At 51.9% G+C, this 20890-nt stretch overlaps 1 protein-coding gene across 1 annotated transcript in view; it reads right to left on the bottom strand.

The window, feature by feature from the left end:
* Positions 1–20890, bottom strand: part of ADARB2 (adenosine deaminase RNA specific B2 (inactive)) — a 237677-nt gene that overhangs the window by 17898 nt on the left and 198889 nt on the right. The window contains exon 4 of the mRNA XM_052651313.1: positions 1403–1517. Coding sequence (XP_052507273.1) covers positions 1403–1517 — 115 coding nt within the window. The remainder of the gene's footprint in view (positions 1–1402; positions 1518–20890) is intronic.

Genomic DNA, 20890 nt, shown 5'->3' with positions numbered 1-20890 from the left:
TAATTTATTCTTCCATGTTCATAAGCTACTAATCAGTGTAGGTTTACCATCATTCATGTAATATTGCACACAATGTGCTCAGTCATCTCAGTCCTGTCCAGCTCTTTGCAACCCTATGTAGCTCGCCAGACTCCTCTGTCCATGGGATTCTCCAGGCAGGAACCCTGGAGTGGGTTGCCACACTCTCCTCCAGGGGATTCTTCCCAACCCAGGGATTGAACCTGTGGCTCCTGTGTTTACGCATCGGCAGATGGATTCTTTACCACTGAGCCACTGGGGAAGCCCATGTTGTATCGGGTTGGCCAAAAAATTTGTTTGCAGTTTTCCATAACATTTTATGGAAAGCTCCAAATGAACATTTTGGTCAACCAATGCATATAGTTTCTTTACGTGGATTGCCTGCTGTGGCCGCGTGGATGGAGGGCTGCCTCCAGCGGCAGTGGTCTGGACTGGGGAGGGGGCCTCTTAGCCCTTAGTTTGGGACATTGTTTATTCTATCAAGGCAGAGTGGCAGGGTTACCGAATGCTGGTGGCTCCCGTGGGGCACCTGCTCCAAATTCAACAGTGTCACTGACGGAAGAGACTTGCCTTTGACTTAGAACATTACCCTTATAAAGTGATTCTTACATTCCAGGGCTCTTCATGTCCTTTGTCCTAGTCACCAGCTTACCCTGGGAGGAGGCATTTTCATTTCGGTTTTCCCAGCCTGGAAAGACTGAGTGAGAGTCCTTGCGCTGCTGCCCTGACCCCAGTGGCCTTGCACTCGGTGGCCCTGGAGGAGCCTCTGGTGTCTAGAGTGAGAGGGAAGGGGGCTGGTTGTCTGGCTTCTAACACCCATGCTTTTGGACAGTAATCGTTCTCTGGTAGGTCATTACCAGCTCACCCCAAACTTTGCAGCTAGCAACAGTTGAATTCAAATAACCAGATGGCTAGTTACTATTAGTAGGTTATTTAGTAGTGAGATGTTTTCACCCAAATTGATGGTTTAAAACTAAGCATCACTTTCTTGAACCTGGCTGGTAAGAGCAGCCTTGATGGGCTGTTTGTCACTGTCCTGTCACTGTCCGTGAGCGGTTAGGGGTGGGGGCTGGAGAAGGCCTGCCTTGTGTCTCCTGCAATGGGCTTGTTCAGGGTGGTGTGAGCCCTGAGAGGGGGACTGAAGAATCTCAGGGTAAGGGGTTCCCTGTGGGGCCTGACCCTGGCTGAGCTCCTGCAGACAGGAGGCTGCGGTCCCCCCGACCATGGGGTGTGGGACATGCCTGACGAAAAGGGACTGCCGTGCCCTCTGGTCGCTCTTTTTGGGGCTCTGGGGGGGGGCGCACTATCTGCTCTGTTCCGTGTCTTCATGGGGAGGGGGTCCTGTTTCCAGGCTTGCCCCCTCTTCCCGGTGGGGAGGCGTTACCTCGGGTCATGACGATCCCGGCCAGCGCCTTGTGGCGGGCGTGCGCCGAGGCCAGGCCCGCGGCCAGCTCTCGGAACTTCTGTGTGACCAGCTGGGACACGGCATCTGCGAATTCCTGGAAAACACAAGCAGCAGCCTTGTGACCGTGCCTCCTCCCTCCTCCATTCTACCCGGGGCCCGCTGCCTACTCCGTGACCCCCTGGCCTCAAGATGGCAAGCCGGCCACGGCAGTTCTGGCCCAGCGTGGCCCCAGGGCACGAGCCCTCAAGCAGGACCCTGGGGGGACTGTCCCTGCCTCCCTCCAGCCTCTCAGAGGCTTCCTCCAGTTGAGGGGGGGCTGGTGCTCACACCACTGACAGCTGGTTCCCGTTTTCTTCCCTGTGTCACAGAACCAATCACCCCAACACCCAGGAATCATCCCAACATCTGGGAACCGCCCTTTCTCTTCAGTGACTTTCCAGGTGCTTCCTGGATGGCGGGGTCCAGAGCCCCCCACCCCTGCTTCTGAGCACCCCCTCCCACCCTCGCCCTATCTGGCCTCTGAACCACCCGCCCTCCATCAAGACCTTCCTTTAAACATCTCCCCTACAAGCCTTTTTTCTTTATCCTTTTAAGGGGTCCTTGACATTTATGTTAAGCGTATTTCTCAATTAACATTTTATAAAGGTGAATGTAGAAAGAAAAAAGCAAAAATTTCTTTAACTTTTCTTACTCTGGGTGGAGGACAGTCTAATTAAGATGCACAGGGGTATTTAGCCAGTTAAAATTTATCTCTCTGATATTTAACCAGTACCACTTCCTAGGGCGGCTTTGAGACGTCTCGCTTCTTTGGTATTTAACCAGCATTACTTTCTAGGGTGGCTTTGAAAAGTCTTGCTTGTAGTTTTGCCAGTTATGGAATGTTTATATATTGAACTATGACCCTTAGTTTTTCTGGGTTTAAAAGTCAGAAGGAGAGAATCGTGAATAACCATCTGCATTGGAAAAGTGCATGTCCTCTGTTAAGGCACTGAGGTATCTCCTCAGACCTTCTGCAAAATGAACATACTGGGGCTTCATAAGGAACTCAGCCTGGAGCTGCGCTCAGGCCTCCTTCCCTCACAAACCCTCTCCACCCCCCACCCCCATCCCCCAGGTCCCCCATCTCCCCAGTCCCCATCCCCTCATCCCCAGCACTGCAACTATTTTCAGTGATTGGCTTTAATTAAATCACATACATGCTTGCAGCTGCATGTAGTTCTTCATAGCTGGATTTGTATGTGTAAATGTTGTTGTTGATTACGTGGTGTGTTAGAAGCCAGGCAGAAACTTAGAATTCACGTTGGGAGATGCAGACTTACCATCTAATTTAACACTAGGAATTTTTAATGTTTTAATCACTTGAGATTTGATACATACAGTCAACTCTGGTTACTGCAAACCCAACTAATCAGACTCTGAGATAATTTGATTTTTCTCCATTTGGTTTATGGTAGAAGCAGCTAACTACTCAAAAGCAAGCTTGTGTCTTGAATTATTTTTGTAAGTTCAGATTCTAGGGTGCCTCCATGGGCTGTGTGGAGCTCCTTCAGTCTCCTAGGGTGGAGGTGAGCACCCCAACCAACAGCAAACTTTGAGGGGATCTTTCCAGTCCACTTTCCAGGTCAGGAAGCAACAGTTAGAACTGGACATGAAACAACAGACTGGTTCCAATAGGAAAAGGAGTACGTCAAGGCTGTATATTGTCACCCTGCTTATTCAACTTATATGCAGAGTACATCATGAGAAATGCTGGGCTGGAGGAAGCACAAGCTGGAATCAAGATTGCCAGGAGAAATATCAATAACCTCAGATACGCAGATGACACCACCCTTATGGCAGAAAGTGAAGAGGAACTAAAGAGCCTCTTGATGAAAGTGAAAGAGGAGAGCAAAAAAGTTGGCTTAAAGCTCAACATTCAGAAAATGAAGATCATGGCATCCGGTCCCATCACTTCATGGGAAATAGATGGGGAAACAGTGGAAACAGTGTCAGACTTTATTTTTTTGGGCTCCAAAATCACTGCAGATGGTGATTGCAGCCATGAAATTAAAAGACACTTACTCCTTGGAAGGAAAGTTATGACCAACCTAGATAGCATATTCAAAAGCAGAGACATTACTTTGCCAGCAAAGGTCCATCTAGTCAAGGCTATGGTTTTTCCAGTGGTCATGTATGGATGTGAGAGTTGGACTGTGAAGAAAGCTAAGCACTGAAGAATTAATGCTTTTGAACTGTGGTGTTAGAGAAGATTCTTGAGAGTCCCTTGGACTGCAAGGAGTTCCAACCAGTCCTATCTAAAGGAGATCAGTCCTGGGTGTTCATTGGAAGGACTGATGTTGAAGCTGAAACTCCAATACTTTGGCGACCTCATGCGAAGAATTGACTCATTGGAAAAGACTCTGATACTGGGAGGGATTGGGGGCAGAAGGAGAAGGGGATGACAGAGGATGAGATGGCTGGATTGTATCACCAACTCGATGGATATGAGTTTGAGTAAACTCTGGGAGTTGGTGATGGACAGGGAGGCCTGGAGTGCTGCGATTCATGGGGTCGCAAAGAGTCGGACACGACTGAGTGACTGAACTGAGCTGAACTGAGCTTCTAGCTTGCAGGCTGCACAGTGCAGCATCAGTGCTTTTTGGTCTAGTCCGTCCCTGATGGGGAGGGGAGGGGTCCTACAGAAACCCCCGAGTCTGATCTAGTCCACCCTAGCGGGGAGAAGAGGGGTCCTACAGAAACCCCCGAGTCTGATCTAGTCCACCCGAGCAGGGAGAAGAGGTGTCCTACAGAGACCCCTGAGCCTGGTCTAGTCCGTCCCTGATGGGGAGGAGGGGGCTCCTACAGAGACCCCCGAGTCTGGTCTGGTCCGTCCCTGATGGGGAGGAGGGGGCTCCTACAGAGACCCCCGAGTCTGGTCTGGTCCGTCCCTGATGGGGAGGAGGGGGCTCCTACAGAGATCTCCGAGCCTGGTCTAGTCCGTCCTGGGGGGAGGGGCGGGGTCCTACAGAGACCCCCAAGTCTGGTCTGGTTCAGCCTCTGGGCACAAACCCAGCGAGAGTTGTGGTGAAGCCCCTCCTGGCACCCTCAGGGTGGGTGATCTGCACCTCAGGGCAGCAAACAGGGAGAGTCTGGTGGGGTCTGGGTGGGGCAGTAGAGGCTGGATGTGGGGATGGGTGAGAAGCCAGCTTTGCGATATCAAAAGCCGTGTGCAGAGAAGCTAAAGATACACTGCAAAAATCCTGAATAATGAGCTGAAGTGTCGTTTGCAACATAAATTCCTTGTTAAATATGAAAAAGAGGATGTTCGGCGGCTGGTGATTTAGCCTCCGAAGGTCCCTGGTAGCAGGAGAGGGTCGCTGTGTCTTCCCCAAGTGGGTCATGGCCTCTCCTGGGGCTTACAGTGGGAGGAAACATGATGCCCAGGGCCTCCCCCATGTCCCTTTCTCTTCTGCAGGAGCAGACAGGATGACTGGGGTGGGGGCTGCAGAGCCTGCAGAGCCGCCCAGCCCCTTCAGGGCCTGACGAGCTCTGTCTGGGGTCCGCTGATGCTTTTCGTGCAGAACTTGGCACAGGCTGGACACTTGGAACAGAAGTGATCAGAGGAGAACGGACTGGCTTCTGGTTAAACGATGATGATCGTCAGGTGGCTCTGCTTCCAGAGGTTAAGTGGGGAAGTTGGCTCGGCATTTAATGAGCTGCGCGTTCCTAATGAAAACAGGAACGCGATGCTACTTGTGTGTATGTGGGCCTCATGCTGCCCGCCGGCCCCAATTACCGAGGCAAATTACCAGCATTATTCAAATAGGAAAAATAAACTTTAAATAGGAACACCAATAGACTCAAACTCCACTTATTTCCAACACTAATATTTTGAAAGGCCTAAGTAAATAAACTGTGTTCCAGGAGTAGTCCTCGGGGTAAAATTGACATTCAGCCAAAGTGGGGAGGATATTAAAATCGATAGATTATGAGAGAGAGAGCTTTGGGTAAATATTTTCCTGCTGAAATCCCGCCTTCGGGTTTATGCTGCTGGAATATCAGAAAGGTTAGATTTGCATATGGGCAGGGCAGGATGGGGCACCCTCGCCCTCCTGTCCACCTTGTCCACAGCACACGAGGTGAGTGGGCATCTGGAGGCGGAGGCAGGCTGCCAGCGGTCGAGGGAGTGGGGCTGACTTGTGTCTGCTCTTGACCATCCATGCGGCCGGAACTGGGAAGGCTGGAGAAAAGCTGCTGGGATGGTCATCAGGCCGCCAGAGGGCAGGCATGGCTCAGAGGGGGTGCAGTGAACATGAACAGGCAAGGATCTTCCCCAGTCTCCCTCTCAACAGTCCTCTGGGTCCGAGGAAAAGCTGGGCTCCAGGCCTCGGTCATGGCTCCTGTTTACTGACAATGGCAATAAAGCCTCATTCATTTCAAAGTCAGGGACTGGTCAACACGTGTGCAATGATTCAATTATTCTATATCTTGAATTACCGAATGCCTATAATGAATCTGAAGGAAGGTATGAAAGATGGAAGGCCTTTGTCACCCTTTCTTGGCACCATGGAAAAGCTCTGAACTTGGCACAGAGCTTGGACTGTGATGGTCGAGATGGCCATTCCAGTAACGGCTTCTCTGGTGCCCATGACTCCCCTGGGCCATCCCGCCCCGCTGCTTGGATGACCCTGACCTCGAGGTATGCCATCTGCTGGGCGTGCTTTCAAAGAACTTGGACAACAGGTGAACATAGAGGGGCCCAGAAAGCTGTGTATTGACTTGACCTACACCCCTGGGCACGGATATGCACTGTGAATACATCGGTTGTAAGCAGCAATCACACACACATGAAAGCTTCACACAGCCGAGTTTAGTGAAAATTTGGCAATTTGGGGTGAGAAGATGCTCACCAGTTAGGCCATTTGCAGATCTTTTATCACCTGGAGTCAGGATGACCGCACCGCTGGCGACCTGGCTGGTCTACACTCGTCTTTCTGACTCGTCCATCCTACCGTCAGCCTCGGGCCAGGTGTTCTGAGGACACTGATGAACGTCATGCTCATCAGCCCGGCACCCGGGCGGCACCTTCCTGATCATCTCGGCAACAGCAGTGTCCACACCACCCCCCTCCACACACACACCTGCCCACACACTCACACCCACCCCCACATACACCCCCCCCACATACACCCCCCCACACCTCCCATACACATCCCCACCCACACACAGACACACCACACACACACACACACACACACACATCACCACTCCCACATACACATCCCCACCCACACACAGAAACACCACACACACACACACACAAACACCACCACCACCCTGCCACACCCCCCCCCACATACACATCCCCCCACACACACAGACACCCCACACACACACACACATCCCCACCCACACACAGACACACCACACACACACACACACACACCCCCACACCACCCCCCACATACACATCCCCACCCACACACAGACATACCACACACACACACACACACAAACACCACCACCCTGCCACACCCCCCCCACACATACACATCCCCCCACATACACAGACACACCACACACACACACACATCCCCACCCACACACAGACACACCACACACACACACCCACACCCACACCACCCCCCACATACACATCCCCACCCACACACAGACACACCACACACACACACACACACTCCACACACACACACACACACCACCACCCCCCCACACCCCCTCCACACCCCCACATACACCCCCACCCCCCACCCCCTCCACATACACATCCCCCCAACACAGACACACCCCCCCACACACTCACACACACTCCCACACCCACAATACACCCCCCAACCCCCCACATACACATCCCCACCCACACACAGACACACCACACACACACCCACACACCCACCCACATACACCCCCCACACACATACACACCCCCACCCCCCCACACATAAACATCCCCACCCACACACACACACACACACACACACACACACACCACCCCCCCACCCCACCCCACACAGTCACACACACACTCCCACACCCACAATACACCCCCCACCCCCCCACATACACATCCCCACCCACACACAGACACACCACACACACACCCACATACCCACCCACATACACCCCCCACACACATACACACCCCCACCCCCCCACACATACACATCCCCACCCACACACACACACACACCACCCCCCCACCCCACCCCACACACTCACACACACACACACACACCCACACATACACCCCCCCACCCCCCCACATACATATCCCCACCCACACACAGACACACCACACACACACACACACACTCCACACACACACACACACACCACCACCCCCCCACACCCCCCCCACACCCCCACATACACCCCCCACCCCCCACCCCCTCCACATACACATCCCCCCAACACAGACACACCCCCCCACACACTCACACACACTCCCACACCCATAATACACCCCCCACCCCCCCACATACACATCCCCACCCACACACAGACACACCACACACACACCCACACACCCACCCACATACACCCCCCACACACATACACACCCCCACCCCCCCACACATACACATCCCCACCCACACACACACACACACACACACACACACCACCCCCCCCACCCCACCCCACACACTCACACACACACACACACACCCACACATACACCCCCCCACCCCCCCACATACATATCCCCACCCACACACAGACACACCACACACACACACACACACCCACACACACACCACCCCCCCACATCCCCCCAACACACTCACACACACACCCCCACCCCCCACATACACCCCCCACTCCCCCCACACATACACATCCCCACCCACACACAGACACACCACACACACACACACACACCCACATACACCCCCCACACACATACACACCCCCACCCCCCCCCACATACACATCCCCCCACACACACAGACACACCACACACACACCCACACACACACACTCACACACACACCCCCACACCCACGCATACACCCCACCCCCCACATACACATCCCCACCCACACACAGACACACCACACACACACACACACACCACCCCCCCACCCCACCCCACACACTCACACACACCCACACACACCCACACATACACCCCCCCACCCCCCCACATACACATCCCCACCCACACACAGACACACCACACACACACACACACCACCCCCCCCACACCCCACCCCACACACTCACACACACACACCCACGCCCACACATACACCCCCACCCCCCCACATACACATCCCCACCCACACACAGACACACCACACACACACACACACACCCCCACATGCACACCACCCCCCCCACATCCCCCCAACACACCACTCACACACACACCCCCACCCCCCACATACACCACCCACCCCCCCCACACATACACATCCCCACCCACACACAGACACACCGCACACACACACACACACACACACACACACACACATCACTACCCGCCCCCCCCCCACATACACACTCACCCTTAACACATACACACCCCTCCCCCACCCCCCCACCCCTACCCCCCCACCCTCACCCCTCCCACACCCCCCTCACACCCACCCCACACACACCCCCACTCCGCACACATTCTCACTCTGCACACACCCCCACCCCACACAGATCCACCTTCCACACACACACACCCCACCCCCACACACACCCCCACCCCACACACACCCACACCCCACACACACCCACCCTCCACACACACCCTCACCCCCTACACACACCCCCCACCCCACACACACCCTCCATACACACCCCTACCTCACAACACCCTCACCCCACACAGACCCCCACCCCAACACTCCCACCCTCCATGCATACCTGTCCTTTACACACTCACCCCTACACACCCACACATCCCTATACCACACACACCCCTACCCCCCAAACATGCACCCTCCACACACACCCGCACCTCACACACCCCCACCTCACATACACCCCACCCCATACACATCCCCATACCACACACACATCCACCCCACACACATGCAACCTCTACACACACCCACACCCCACACACCCCCACACCACACACAACCCCACCCCAATACCCCCACATCACACACACCCCCACACCACACACATCCCCATACCACACACATACCCACTCCCCAAACATGCACCCTCCACACACACCCATACTTCACACATCCCCACCCCACACACACCCCCACCCCACACACACGCACCTTCTACACACACCCACACCCCACATACACCCACCCTACACACCCCCACACCACACCATCCCCATACCATGCACACCCATCCTCCACACATATCTACCCTCCAGATATACACCTACTTCACACACACCCACACCACACACATCCCCACCCCCCTCACACACCCCTACACTACACACACCCCCACACCACACACACCCCCACACCACACACACCCCCACCCCAACACTCCCACCCTCCACAGCCCCCTCACCCCAAGACCCCCATCCCCCACACACACACCACTCTCCCACCACACAAACCCCAGTCAAAGAATATGTTGCCTTTGGGGCTTCTGGAGCACTCCCAAACCCCTACCCAGGGCAGAGAAATTAATCAAAATTTATTGAGCAAGACACTAGTGGGTTTCAAGTCTGATTTCAAGCTTCTGAAATCCAGAGATGAGTCAGATGGGGTCCTCTGTCTGAAGGAGCCCCTGACTCAACATCTCCTCAGGGCTGGGGGCCTGCCTGGAGCTCAGTGCCCAGGGCAGCCCGTCCCCTTCACCTACACACAGAGGCGGCTGTTGTGGTCACCTGTCCACAGACCAACAAGCTGGGAAATAAGGAGACCCCAAGTTTGTTATCTTGAATAATTGAGAGTTGAGGTTGTGTGCACAAATGCCAGCGTATCTACATATCGATTAGGTAAATTGTAGTTATAATTATTTGAATGGTTAGATATAGACACATTCATTTAAACATGTTAACAGCAGTTACTGCTTTAACAATTGACTTCAATACAATAAACATGTAGAAGAAAACTAAAACCATGTTGGAAAATGTGATATTTCTGCTTTTGTTGCACTCGTGTTTTCTCAGGGAGATATTTTGCATCTGGGTCTAATTAGAATCTTTAAATTCTCATTAGTGTGAAAACATGAGGACGTGCACAGATGAAGGCCTCTGTTTGGGGCTGATTCATGGCTGTTTGAGCTCATCTGGATCGAAGACGACGTAAACAAGAAGAATCACTGCTGCGCATCGAGAGGGAAGGGCTCTCTGTGGGGAGTGCAGCCCCTTAGAGGACGCGGCGTTTACTTTCTTAGCTTTGTTAAATTTGGGAGCAGTTGTTTAGCTATTGCCTGAATAGCAAGGGAGCCTCACACCTGTTCTGAAAAATTACCAGGACGTCAACACTGTTCTCCAAATGCTGAGCTCTCAGACCCTTCGTCTTGTGACCTGGACCCTAATCTCATCTCTTTACCCTGAGAATCAGTTCCCAAAGGAGAAATAAAGTAGGTTAAAATTGCTAACTAGCTTTGAACAGCACACCTGTAGCTCTGACTGAAGCTGGGACTGGGCAATTCTTCAAGTTCATGGAGGCCTGAGACCAGGGATCCACCACCACGTGCTTCCTGTGTGAGACACATGGGAGAGGCAGCTGGACATCCATGGTGGGGAAGGTTGTTGTCCCCGTGCCCTGGACACAGCACCGTGGGACACACACCTGGGCCCTTGACCTGGTGCTTCCCACTCCAGGAACCAGCTCCACCCCCGGGCCACCATGCATGCCACCAGCTGGTGCCTGGCACCACAGCAAGTGAAGGGTTTTCCCGTTGAAGCCAGTCCTTCAAGTCTGGAAAGGGTGATGGTCCCTTCAACTCACAGACACCAAGGCAAGATGTGACTACCAGGAGCATGAAGGACACGGAGCCGTGACACCAAAACACGTTTCCAGTAAACGGCACTGGGAAAACCGGAGACTTACAAATTTCTTGACAAAGGATTCAAAACAACTGTTTTAATAGAAGCTCACTGAGCTACGAGAGTGCAGATAGACAGCTCAACAAAACCAGGAAAGCAATTCATGCACAAAACAAGGAGCTTAATGCAGACAGAAATCATTAAACAGAACCAAACAGAAATTCGGGAGCTGGAGAATACAATGACTGTGATAAAAAAAAAACACAACAGGGAGCTTCACCAGCAGACCTGGCCGAGCAGGAATTCCTCTTTCTAGAGAAATCTGTGAACTCAAAGACGAGTCACTTGGAACTATCCAGAGGAGAAGAAAGGAAAAAAGGATGGACAGGAGAGGGATTTATGGGACACGGTTAAAGGACCGATGGACACATTATGGGAGCCCAGAAGAGCAGAGGCAGAACAAGAGGCAGAAAGCTTAAAGAAACAGTGATAAAAAAGCTTCCTGAACCTGAAGAAGTAAACAGACACAGACTTAGGAAGCAAAGGATCTGAAGCGGTTTGAGCAGGACGAGGTCTATGCCAGGACATGCCGTGATTCCATGGCGGAAGTCGAAGACAGACAGAGGCTTCTGAAGGCAGCAAGAGGCAAGGGACTCATCCTGCATAAGGGAGGCCCGTGAGGTCCCCACTGGGTTTTTCAGCAGAAACCTCGCAGACCACAGAGGTGCATTCAAAGCACCAAGGAAAGAAAAAGGCCACTCTTTGAAAATGAAGGTGAGAGGGTGTCTCCCAGGCAGAAAAAGCTGAGGGATCACATACTCGAGACCAGCCTCGCGATATGTGTACACACACACCATGGAGTCGTGTTCACCTTTATGAAAAAGGGGATCCTGCGTCTGCGACAACGTGGATGGCCCTGGAGGACACAGAAACCCGATGTACTCGTGGAATCTACAGGAGCGCCGGGTGATGCTGCAAATTCGCTGAAAAGAAGTAGGCCGTGGAGACAATGCCCCCGGGTGTGTCGGAAGCACGGCAGATACGCTGGGGTGACAGCGGGTTCTTACTAGATTCATGTCTGGCGGTGTTCGGCCAGAGGCACCTGCACTCTGAAAGGATTTGGCGTCGCCCCACAGAGCACCGGTATCTCAGTGAAAGGGACTGTGTCTTCACGTCCTGCCCCCGCGGATGGATGAAGGGCCCTCAGAGGCGGCGGAGGGACAAAGAGCCCTTGTTGCGGGCCCAGTCCGCGTCCCCTGGGGTCCTCTGGGCAGAGCGGACACTTGGGAGCTGTCCCAGGGACCAGAAGCCCAGGGTCCCCAAAGCCTGGCAGCCGTCTCAGGGGTAGGGCAAGCCTTCAGGGCCTCGGGGGTAGAGTGGGGGAAGACCACATGGCGGTCAGTGTCTGCCCCATCCTGGCCTGGCCACCAAGCTGCTTGGCCACCAGGCTGGTGTCCAGGCTCCACAGGGCATCCAGCTCCGCCTGGGACTGGTGGCCTTCCTGACTCCACGTGTGGAGACTGAGCCTGGCCTTTGCCTCACTCCTCAGGCACAGACTGGACCCTGGCGCCCCAGGGTCGGGAGTTGCTCCACGTGGGGCCTCAGGCCTCACCCATCCACACCTTCCACTGAAGACATGGGACCCGGGGTGGATCCTCTCCTGGGACAGTCAGCTGACACGTGGAGGCCTGAGGGTCGCTCCTCTCAGCAGTGCCCCCACCACACTCAACAAGAATCAGGACCCACAGCAGGAAGTCAGTCCCATGTGGTTCCAGGTGGGTCCCCGTATGCCCCAGCCCCTTAGCCTTGCATGGACGCAGCATCCCTGGGTCCTGCCCTCGGCCTCTTCGTCAAGGTCACTGTCCCCAGGACACTCTGCTGGGCTGGGTGTTGAGCCCAGAGCACAGGGTCCAGGCTTACCCTGACCCTTAACCACGCTCTGCTTCTCCATCCACACCACACCACACCCATCCGTCTGTCCTTCTGTCCTGAGATTCCCAGCCTGTCCCAGAGGGAATCTCAACTAAACTAAGAGAACCTAGAGTACCAGGGCTTGCACTTGTGGGAACAGAGCAGACAAAACAAACGTCTGTCCAGAGAGAAATAGAAAACAATTTGTAAGTTACATTTCCAACAACCATCTCTTTACTGTGAAGCCTACTTATACCCTGGTTAGACAGAGTGCTGGGCTTGGAGGCCAGGCTGGGTCCTTCCTTCTCTGTGAGGACATCTGGGATCATGACACACAGACAGCGCTTGCAGTTTTCTCTTTTTCCTGATACGACGAGGCGGGTGTTTGCAAGGGACTTGTTGCACCCACCCGGGGTGGGGAGGGGCCTGTGTCCCCTCGTGGGGTGGTGGCTGCTCTGCAGGGTGAAACTCCGTCCCTCCCCTGGACATTGTGCATCTGGGGGAGGTGACCCCGGTCCTCCATCTGAGGTCTTGGCCCACTCCTGGCAAATCTGTGACCCGGGGGCTCAGGTCAAGGACTGAGAGGCAGAGGTGTGTGTGTACCATGGCTGCAGCCTGTTCTCCACACGAGGGTCCCTGTTAGGGGATGATGCTGGCATGAGAACCATCCAGATTTTCCTCAGTAACCTGAGGGGAGAAAAAACCCCACAGCCTTCGGGAGCAGGTATGTTGCTAAGAAACCAACATTTTTTGACTGAAAAGTTGAACCTTTTTAGAAGAGTCTTTGTCTTATCCACAGAGAGAGAGAGAGAGAAGAAGGAGATATTTCTAAGCAGCCTGACTTTTCTTGGGATCAGTTTTCCTTCCTTCCCCTCTGTCTTTCTTCTTGTGCACATTTAAAGACCTGCTGATAGGTTTTGGAGAGCAATCTGCCTTTGTTGTGAGCGTCTCGGATTTTCCCTTTGTGTTCTAAGGGCACTCCCCGGGAAGGCTTGGAGATGCCACAGAGACTATTATGCCAGTGGAGGTCTGTCCAGTTTCTGATAAAACCAGAACTAATTTATTTTTTGTTTATCCTCTGCTGCCTTTGACAAAGCTTCCTCTGGAGATGCGTATCTTCATCCTCAGCTCCTTGGGTTTGTCATCTTTTTGCACTTTGTTTTGCAACTGACAAGGGGAAAAAAATCTGACACCAACCTTGGAAGACGGTAATGCATTCAAGACTTTGTTTTCCTCACGGATCTGATAAAAATCTTGCCTAAAACCATGTCCAACCTTTTCAGCAGGAAGTCCAGATGGCCTTGCAGCCTGGATAACAGACTGCAGTCGCTGCCACTTTGTGGATTGTCGGTGGGGCAATGTCTTTCTCAAAACATAAATGCAAAACAGAAGACAGCATCTAGGGTCCAGGCAGGGCTGGTTGGAGGGGCTGGCGGTCATCGGGGAAGGGAGAGCAAACAAAGGAGAGATGTGAGATCCCATGGAAGATGGGCTTCTGCAAGAAGTCTCCATCAGGTGGGACAGGTTGGGGAGGTGGCTGAAGTTGGCTGCACAAAGGCTGGGTGATTGACACGAGGGAGAACCAAACTTCCCTTCTGCTGCAGGTGAGCTGATAAGATCGGCTGGTGTGTCAGCGCTGTGTGCTGCGGGAGGTCTCATTTCTGAGGCCACTGGAGGCCGCCGTGTGGACATGTATCGTCTGCTGAGTGTGGGGCTGGAGGCCCAGGGAGAACGGAGTTGCCCCAGCAGGTGGGAGGGCAGTCTCCCCATTTCCCATTCCTTCTTAGGACGAGTGACAATCCCTCTGGACTTGCTGGCTGCAGCTGGTAGATCCTGGGTGGATGACGTGTTTATCATCCCACTGACAAGGCCTTTGGCCCTGTAAACATGTGTGTGGGCCTGACTTCCAATTGGCAGCTGCAGAAACGGACCCAGAGTAGGCAGCAGACTCCTCAGTGACCCCCTCGACGCTGCCAGGCCCAGGGAAGCTTTTCTATAGCCATTGCCCCTTTACACTGAAGTCGCACCACCCCATCTGGTGGTGACACCATGGGATCAAGCCTCCCAGCCTTCTCTCTCTCCCAAGTTCAGAGCTGTGCGGACCCTCTGACGCATCCAGCCAGCCTGCCTCCTCCCTCCATGGGGCGTCTCCTCCACCACACGCCAGAGTAACTAGCTCCACCCCACCCACTGCTGTGTGGGCGCCCTGGCGTGAAGTGGTGTGTCACCACCTCACCCGCCTGCTAGCTTCTCCTGGCAGATTTAACAGCACCAGTGCAAGGATGCCCAGGGTGAGGACAGATTTAACAGCACCCAGGGAAAGTCCTAGGCAGGTCTCAGGGCAGGTCCCAGCTGCACCAGCAGGACGCCTGGGATGAGGACAGGAGGCAGGGGTGTGAGCTCATGCTTTCCTCCAGTGGGAACATCGCCAGTGTCTTTGCTGTGTGTGTCCATCTCCTCTCAGCTGTTCACAGAGAACGGTCCACTTCCAGTGTCCCGGGAAGGCCCAGCACAAGGCCCTTCTGTTTGGGGTCACATTGAACATCTAGGACGGAGCCCGGCAGTGCCATGCTCACTGGTGGATGACTGGGGGCCAAGGGCCCGGATGTGACCCAGGGAAGATAAAAGTCAGGAGAGGGAAAACCTGAGATGTTACACAGTCTTGGAAAGCCCATCAGGGAGTTGGAGCAGGAAGCTTGGTGGGGATGGCGTGCCATTTGTACACCAGTCAAAGGCATCAGAATGAATTAGTTTGTACTTTTTGGCCTCTTAAAGCAACTTAGGAAAAGCTAAGATAAGGCTCTATAATTTCATGAGAAAAAATGGGGACAATGTGAGAGGTCACAATGCAGAATGAGAGGAAGAGGACCCTGAGTAGAGGGTGTTCACATTGGTCTGGTCATCGGAATGTCGCGTACCTTTGCTTCTATACCTGCTAATGATGGGACCGCTTCTGTGCCTAGAATTCTGGTTTATTCAGAGACCACAAAAGACATGAAGGGGCTCATTAAGAATTTTTGATCTTTAGAGTTACCCAACTAAACTGTGGAACAGTGATAAATGGTTTTCTTTTGTTATTTCAAAATATTCTTCAGAGAAATAATCTCTACTGTCATCTAATATGGAAGAACTACAGCATTTTTAAAACTTGAGTATTTACATGAGGAAGCAACTCCAGTGTCCACTGACAGAGGAAGGGATGAAGAAGCTGTTGTACATATACATGATGGAATATTACTCAGCCATAAAAAGAATGGAATAATGCCAGTCGTAGAAACATGGATGGATTTGGAGAGCACTATGCTCAGTGAAATAAGTCAGAGAAAGACGAATACTGTATAATATCACTTATATGTGGAATAGTCCAAAAAATATAGCGAACTAGTGAATAAAGCAAAAAAGGCAGACTCTCAGATGCAGAGAAAACACTAGTGGTTACCATGGGGAAAGGGAAATGGGGAAAATGTTTGTTACGGGATTATATAAAATCCAATATGTGAAACTTCTATAAAATTGTAACGCACTACAGAATTAAGAAAAGCCCCTGGTTCTGGTGTCCAAAGAGCGCAAGTCAGACGGCACCGGGGGGCGAGCCCATGTCCTGTGGAGATGGTGTGAACACTCTCGGGCGCTTCTCCTGCAGGATGGGGCCTCGCCAGGTGCACAGACCACAGACCCCGAGTTGCGTCACAGGCACAAGGCCAAGGTGTGAGGCTCATTATCTACTTGTGTTAAACTCAAACCCCAGAGCTATTCAACCTCTGAATGTTGCAGACATGGATGACACTGAGAAGCCAAGCGATGCTGTCAGCTCCGGCCACTGACAGAGGGGAACAGCTCTCCACATGGGGTGAGTTGCAGGTCAGCAGACCCGTGACGGAGGAAGCTTACATGTGTCATTAAGACAGCAACTCTAGATGGTAGGATGCCCGTGTCTAACGTGGACTCATCAGGACAGAAGCCTAACGTGGATGCGGGCAGGCCCAGCTTTCCTCACTGTCTCTCTGTCTCCTCAGGGTTCATTAGTTTGGCTGATTAAAGAGTAGGGTGACTAATTAGAATCTACAGTGAATATCAGGCAATGCTAAGAAATCATAGAATTCCTTGTAGTTTATTTCCTGTCATTGAATTTTGTGCTGATGGCTCTGGTCTAATCCTGTTAGGTAATTCATTTTTTTTTTTTTTTAAAGAGACCTTAATTTTCAGAGCAGTTTTGGGTTCACACCAAAATTGAGGGGAAGGTACGAAGGTTTCTTATGTACTTGCCTCCCTCCTCCATGCACAGCCTCCCCCGCCATCAACATCCCCCAAAGACGGTGCACTTGCCATTTTCTTTTTTTGACCGACCTGTGTGGCTTGTGGGGTCTCAGGTCCCCAAGTAGGGGTTGAACTCCCACTCCCTGCAGTGGAAACTCGGAGTCTCAACGATTGGACCCCCAGGGAAGTCCCACAAGACTTGCCTTTAAGCCCTGCAAAGACCAGGGAAAGCGTGGACATGACCTCCCCCGACACAAGTCATGAAGTTGGGCTTCCCACACTGGTGGACACCACAGGGGTCCCCACATCAGGGTGTGACGGGCACCCTTACCTTTGGGGTCATGGCATCTCCCGTGGCAAGTTATCACGTTTGTGATAGCTCATGGACCCACACAGACACATCATTGTCACCAGAGTACACAGTTTACATCAGACTTCTCTCCTGGTCTGTACCTTCTATGTGTTTGGACAAATGTGTAGTGACAAGGGTCCTTCATTTCTGTGTTGTGCAGAGTAGTTTCACTGCCCTACATTCAGAAAACAAAGATCATGGCATCCGGTCCCATCACTTCATGGGAAATAGATGGGGAAACAGTAGAAACAGTGTCAGACTTTATTTTTGGGGGCTCCAAAATCACTGCAGATGGTGACTGCAGCCATGAAATTAAAAGATGCTTACTCCTTGGAAGAAAAGTTATGACCAACCTAGATAGTACATTCAAAAGCAGAGACATTACTTTGCCGACTAAGGTCCGTCTAGTCAAGGCTATGGTTTTTCCACTGGTCATGTATGGATGTGAGAGTTGGACTGTGAAGAAGGCTGAGTGCCAAAGAATTGATGCTTTTGAACTGTGGTGGTAGAGAAGACTCTTGAGAGTCCCTTGGACTGCAAGGAGATCCAACCAGTCCATTCTGAAGGAGGTCAACCTTGGGATTTCTTTGGAAGGAATGATGCTGAAGCTGAAACTCCAGTACTTTGGCCACCTCATGCGAAGAGTTGACTCATTGGAAAAGACTCTGATGCTGGGAGGGATTGGGGGCAGGAGGAGAAGGGGACGACCGAGGATGAGATGGCTGGATGGCATCACGGACTCGATGGACGTGAGTCTGAGTGAACTCCAGGAGATGGTGATGGACAGGGAGGCCTGGCGTGCTGCAATTCATGGGGTCGCAAAGAGTCGGACAAGACTGAGTGACTGAACTGAACTGAAAATCCTGTGTGCTCCCCCACCTCACCCGTCACCCCCTTCCTGGTAACCATGGCAACCACTCATCTTTTACTGTCTCCATAGTTCTGCCTTTTCCAGGTGTCATAGAGCTGGAGTCATACAGTCTGCAGCCTCTCCCGTTCGGCTCATCTCACTTAGTGACATGCATTTAAGTTTTCTTCCTCCCTTCGCATGGCTGATGGCTCGTTTCTCTTTGCTCAGGGTGATGTTCTGTCGTCTGAATGTAGCAGTTTATTCATCTACCACCTACTGAAGCCTGTCTTGTTTGCTCTCCAGTTTCAACAGTTGTGAATAAACTGCTATAAACAGGCTTTTTTTTTTTTTTTTTTTGGTGGATATAAGTTTTAAACTCCTTTATGTAAATGCCAACGGAGTTGGGTCATGTGGTAACAGTGTGTTTAGTTCGTAAGAAACCACCAAGCTGCCATCCATGGTGACTGCTCCGTCTTGTGTCCCACCAGCAAGTCTGCATTCTTGCCGGCATTGGTGGTGTCAGCGTCCTGGTTTTGGCCTTGCTAATAGGTGTCCAGTGCTATCTCACTGTCTTAATTTGCATTTCTAGGTAACTAATTTTTGAGCATACCATTTATTCTTGTAGGTGATCAGCAAGTTGGGGAATGCTTTAAGCTTGGGTCATGTCTTTTAACTTTCTCTTTGGGAAAACAAGATGGAGAGACAGCATGGGAGGTCTAGTCCTCTCCTAATTTAATTTTCTCAGTTGCAAAAGCTATGAAAATGGTTTACAAATAGACGTGGTTTATTACAAGTTGGTTTTGGCAAGGATCAAACACTATCAGGCCCATGACTGAGATGTCCTCTGGGAAAAACAACACAGGCAGTAATTCTTTTATAAAATTAGGCCATCTCTGGTATTTAGACTACTCCCCCCTCCCCCCAGCAGTAAACTCCACAGGGTTTAAGTGATTGTAGGGGTCTGACTGAGGGAGATGTTTGGGGAGGTCTCCCAGGCTGCCTCTAGGAAGTCCTGGGTGATAATAAACATGGTTTCTTTGCAGATGTTGAGTAGTGGACTTAGGAAACAAAACAAAACGAAAAACAGAGACTCTGCCAAGTGCCGTGGGGTTGATTTCAACTGGGCCCCCGACTATTCAGTCTTATTTTTGCTCATAGAGCACCAGTCTCTGTCCCAGTTGCTTTCAGCTGGGTGGGTGTGGTGGTCCCTGAGCCCCCTGGGCACGTGTAGTGAACCTGGGTCTGCTCCTGGTTCAGGGGATCTGCAGGCTGTGGCTGGTTGTGCTGGGGTTCAGAGGCATTTGTTGTTGTTCAGTTGCTAAGTTGTGTCCTACTCTCTGCAACCCCATGGACTGCAGCACGCCAGGCCTCCCTGTCCTCCACCATCTCCCAGAGTTTGCTTAGATTCGTGTCCATTGAATCAGGGGTGCTATCCAACCATCTCATCCTCTGTTGTCACCTTCTCTTCTTGCCTTCAATCTTTCCCAGCATCAGGGTCTTTTGCAATGAGTTGGCTCTTCATATCAGGTGGACAAAGTATTGGAGCTTCAGCTTCAGCATCAGTCCTTCTCATGAATATTCAGGACTAATTTCCTTTAGGATTGACTGGTTTGATTTCCTTGCTGTCCAAGAGACACTCAAGAGTCTTCTCCAACATCACAGTTCAAAAGCATCAATTCTTTGGTTGCTCAGCCTTCTTTATGGTCCAACTCTCACATCCTTACATGACTACTGGAAAAACCATAGCTTTGACTATGTGGACCTTTGTTGGCAAAGTGAAGTCTCTGCTTTTTAATACACTGTTCAAGTTTGTCATAGCTTTCCTTCCAAGGAACAAGTAAGTGTCTTTTAATTTCATGGATTCAGTCACCATCCACAGTGATTGTGGAGCCCAAGAAAATAAAATCTGTCACTGTTTCCACTTTCTCCCCATCTATTTGCCATGACATGATGGGACTGGAAGCCAAGATATTAGTTTTTTGAATGTTGAGTTTTAAGGCAGCTTTTTCACTCTTCTCTTTCACCCTCATCAGTGGCACAATCAGCTGCAATTAGCAGTGATTTTTTTTTTTAAATTTGGTGTGTTTCTGGCTTAGATTTAAAAGTTGAGAGGTTTTTTGAAATGTTCCAAGACCAATGACTGTTGTCCCAGCAACAAAGACTTTGGTAAAATGACTCATGACAGTT

Source organism: Budorcas taxicolor, chromosome 13, assembly GCF_023091745.1.
Source record: "Budorcas taxicolor isolate Tak-1 chromosome 13, Takin1.1, whole genome shotgun sequence".
Taxonomy (NCBI): Eukaryota; Metazoa; Chordata; class Mammalia; order Artiodactyla; family Bovidae; genus Budorcas; species Budorcas taxicolor.
The sequence above is the reverse complement of the archived record's forward strand: the minus strand, read 5'-3'. Positions and strand labels throughout refer to the sequence as shown.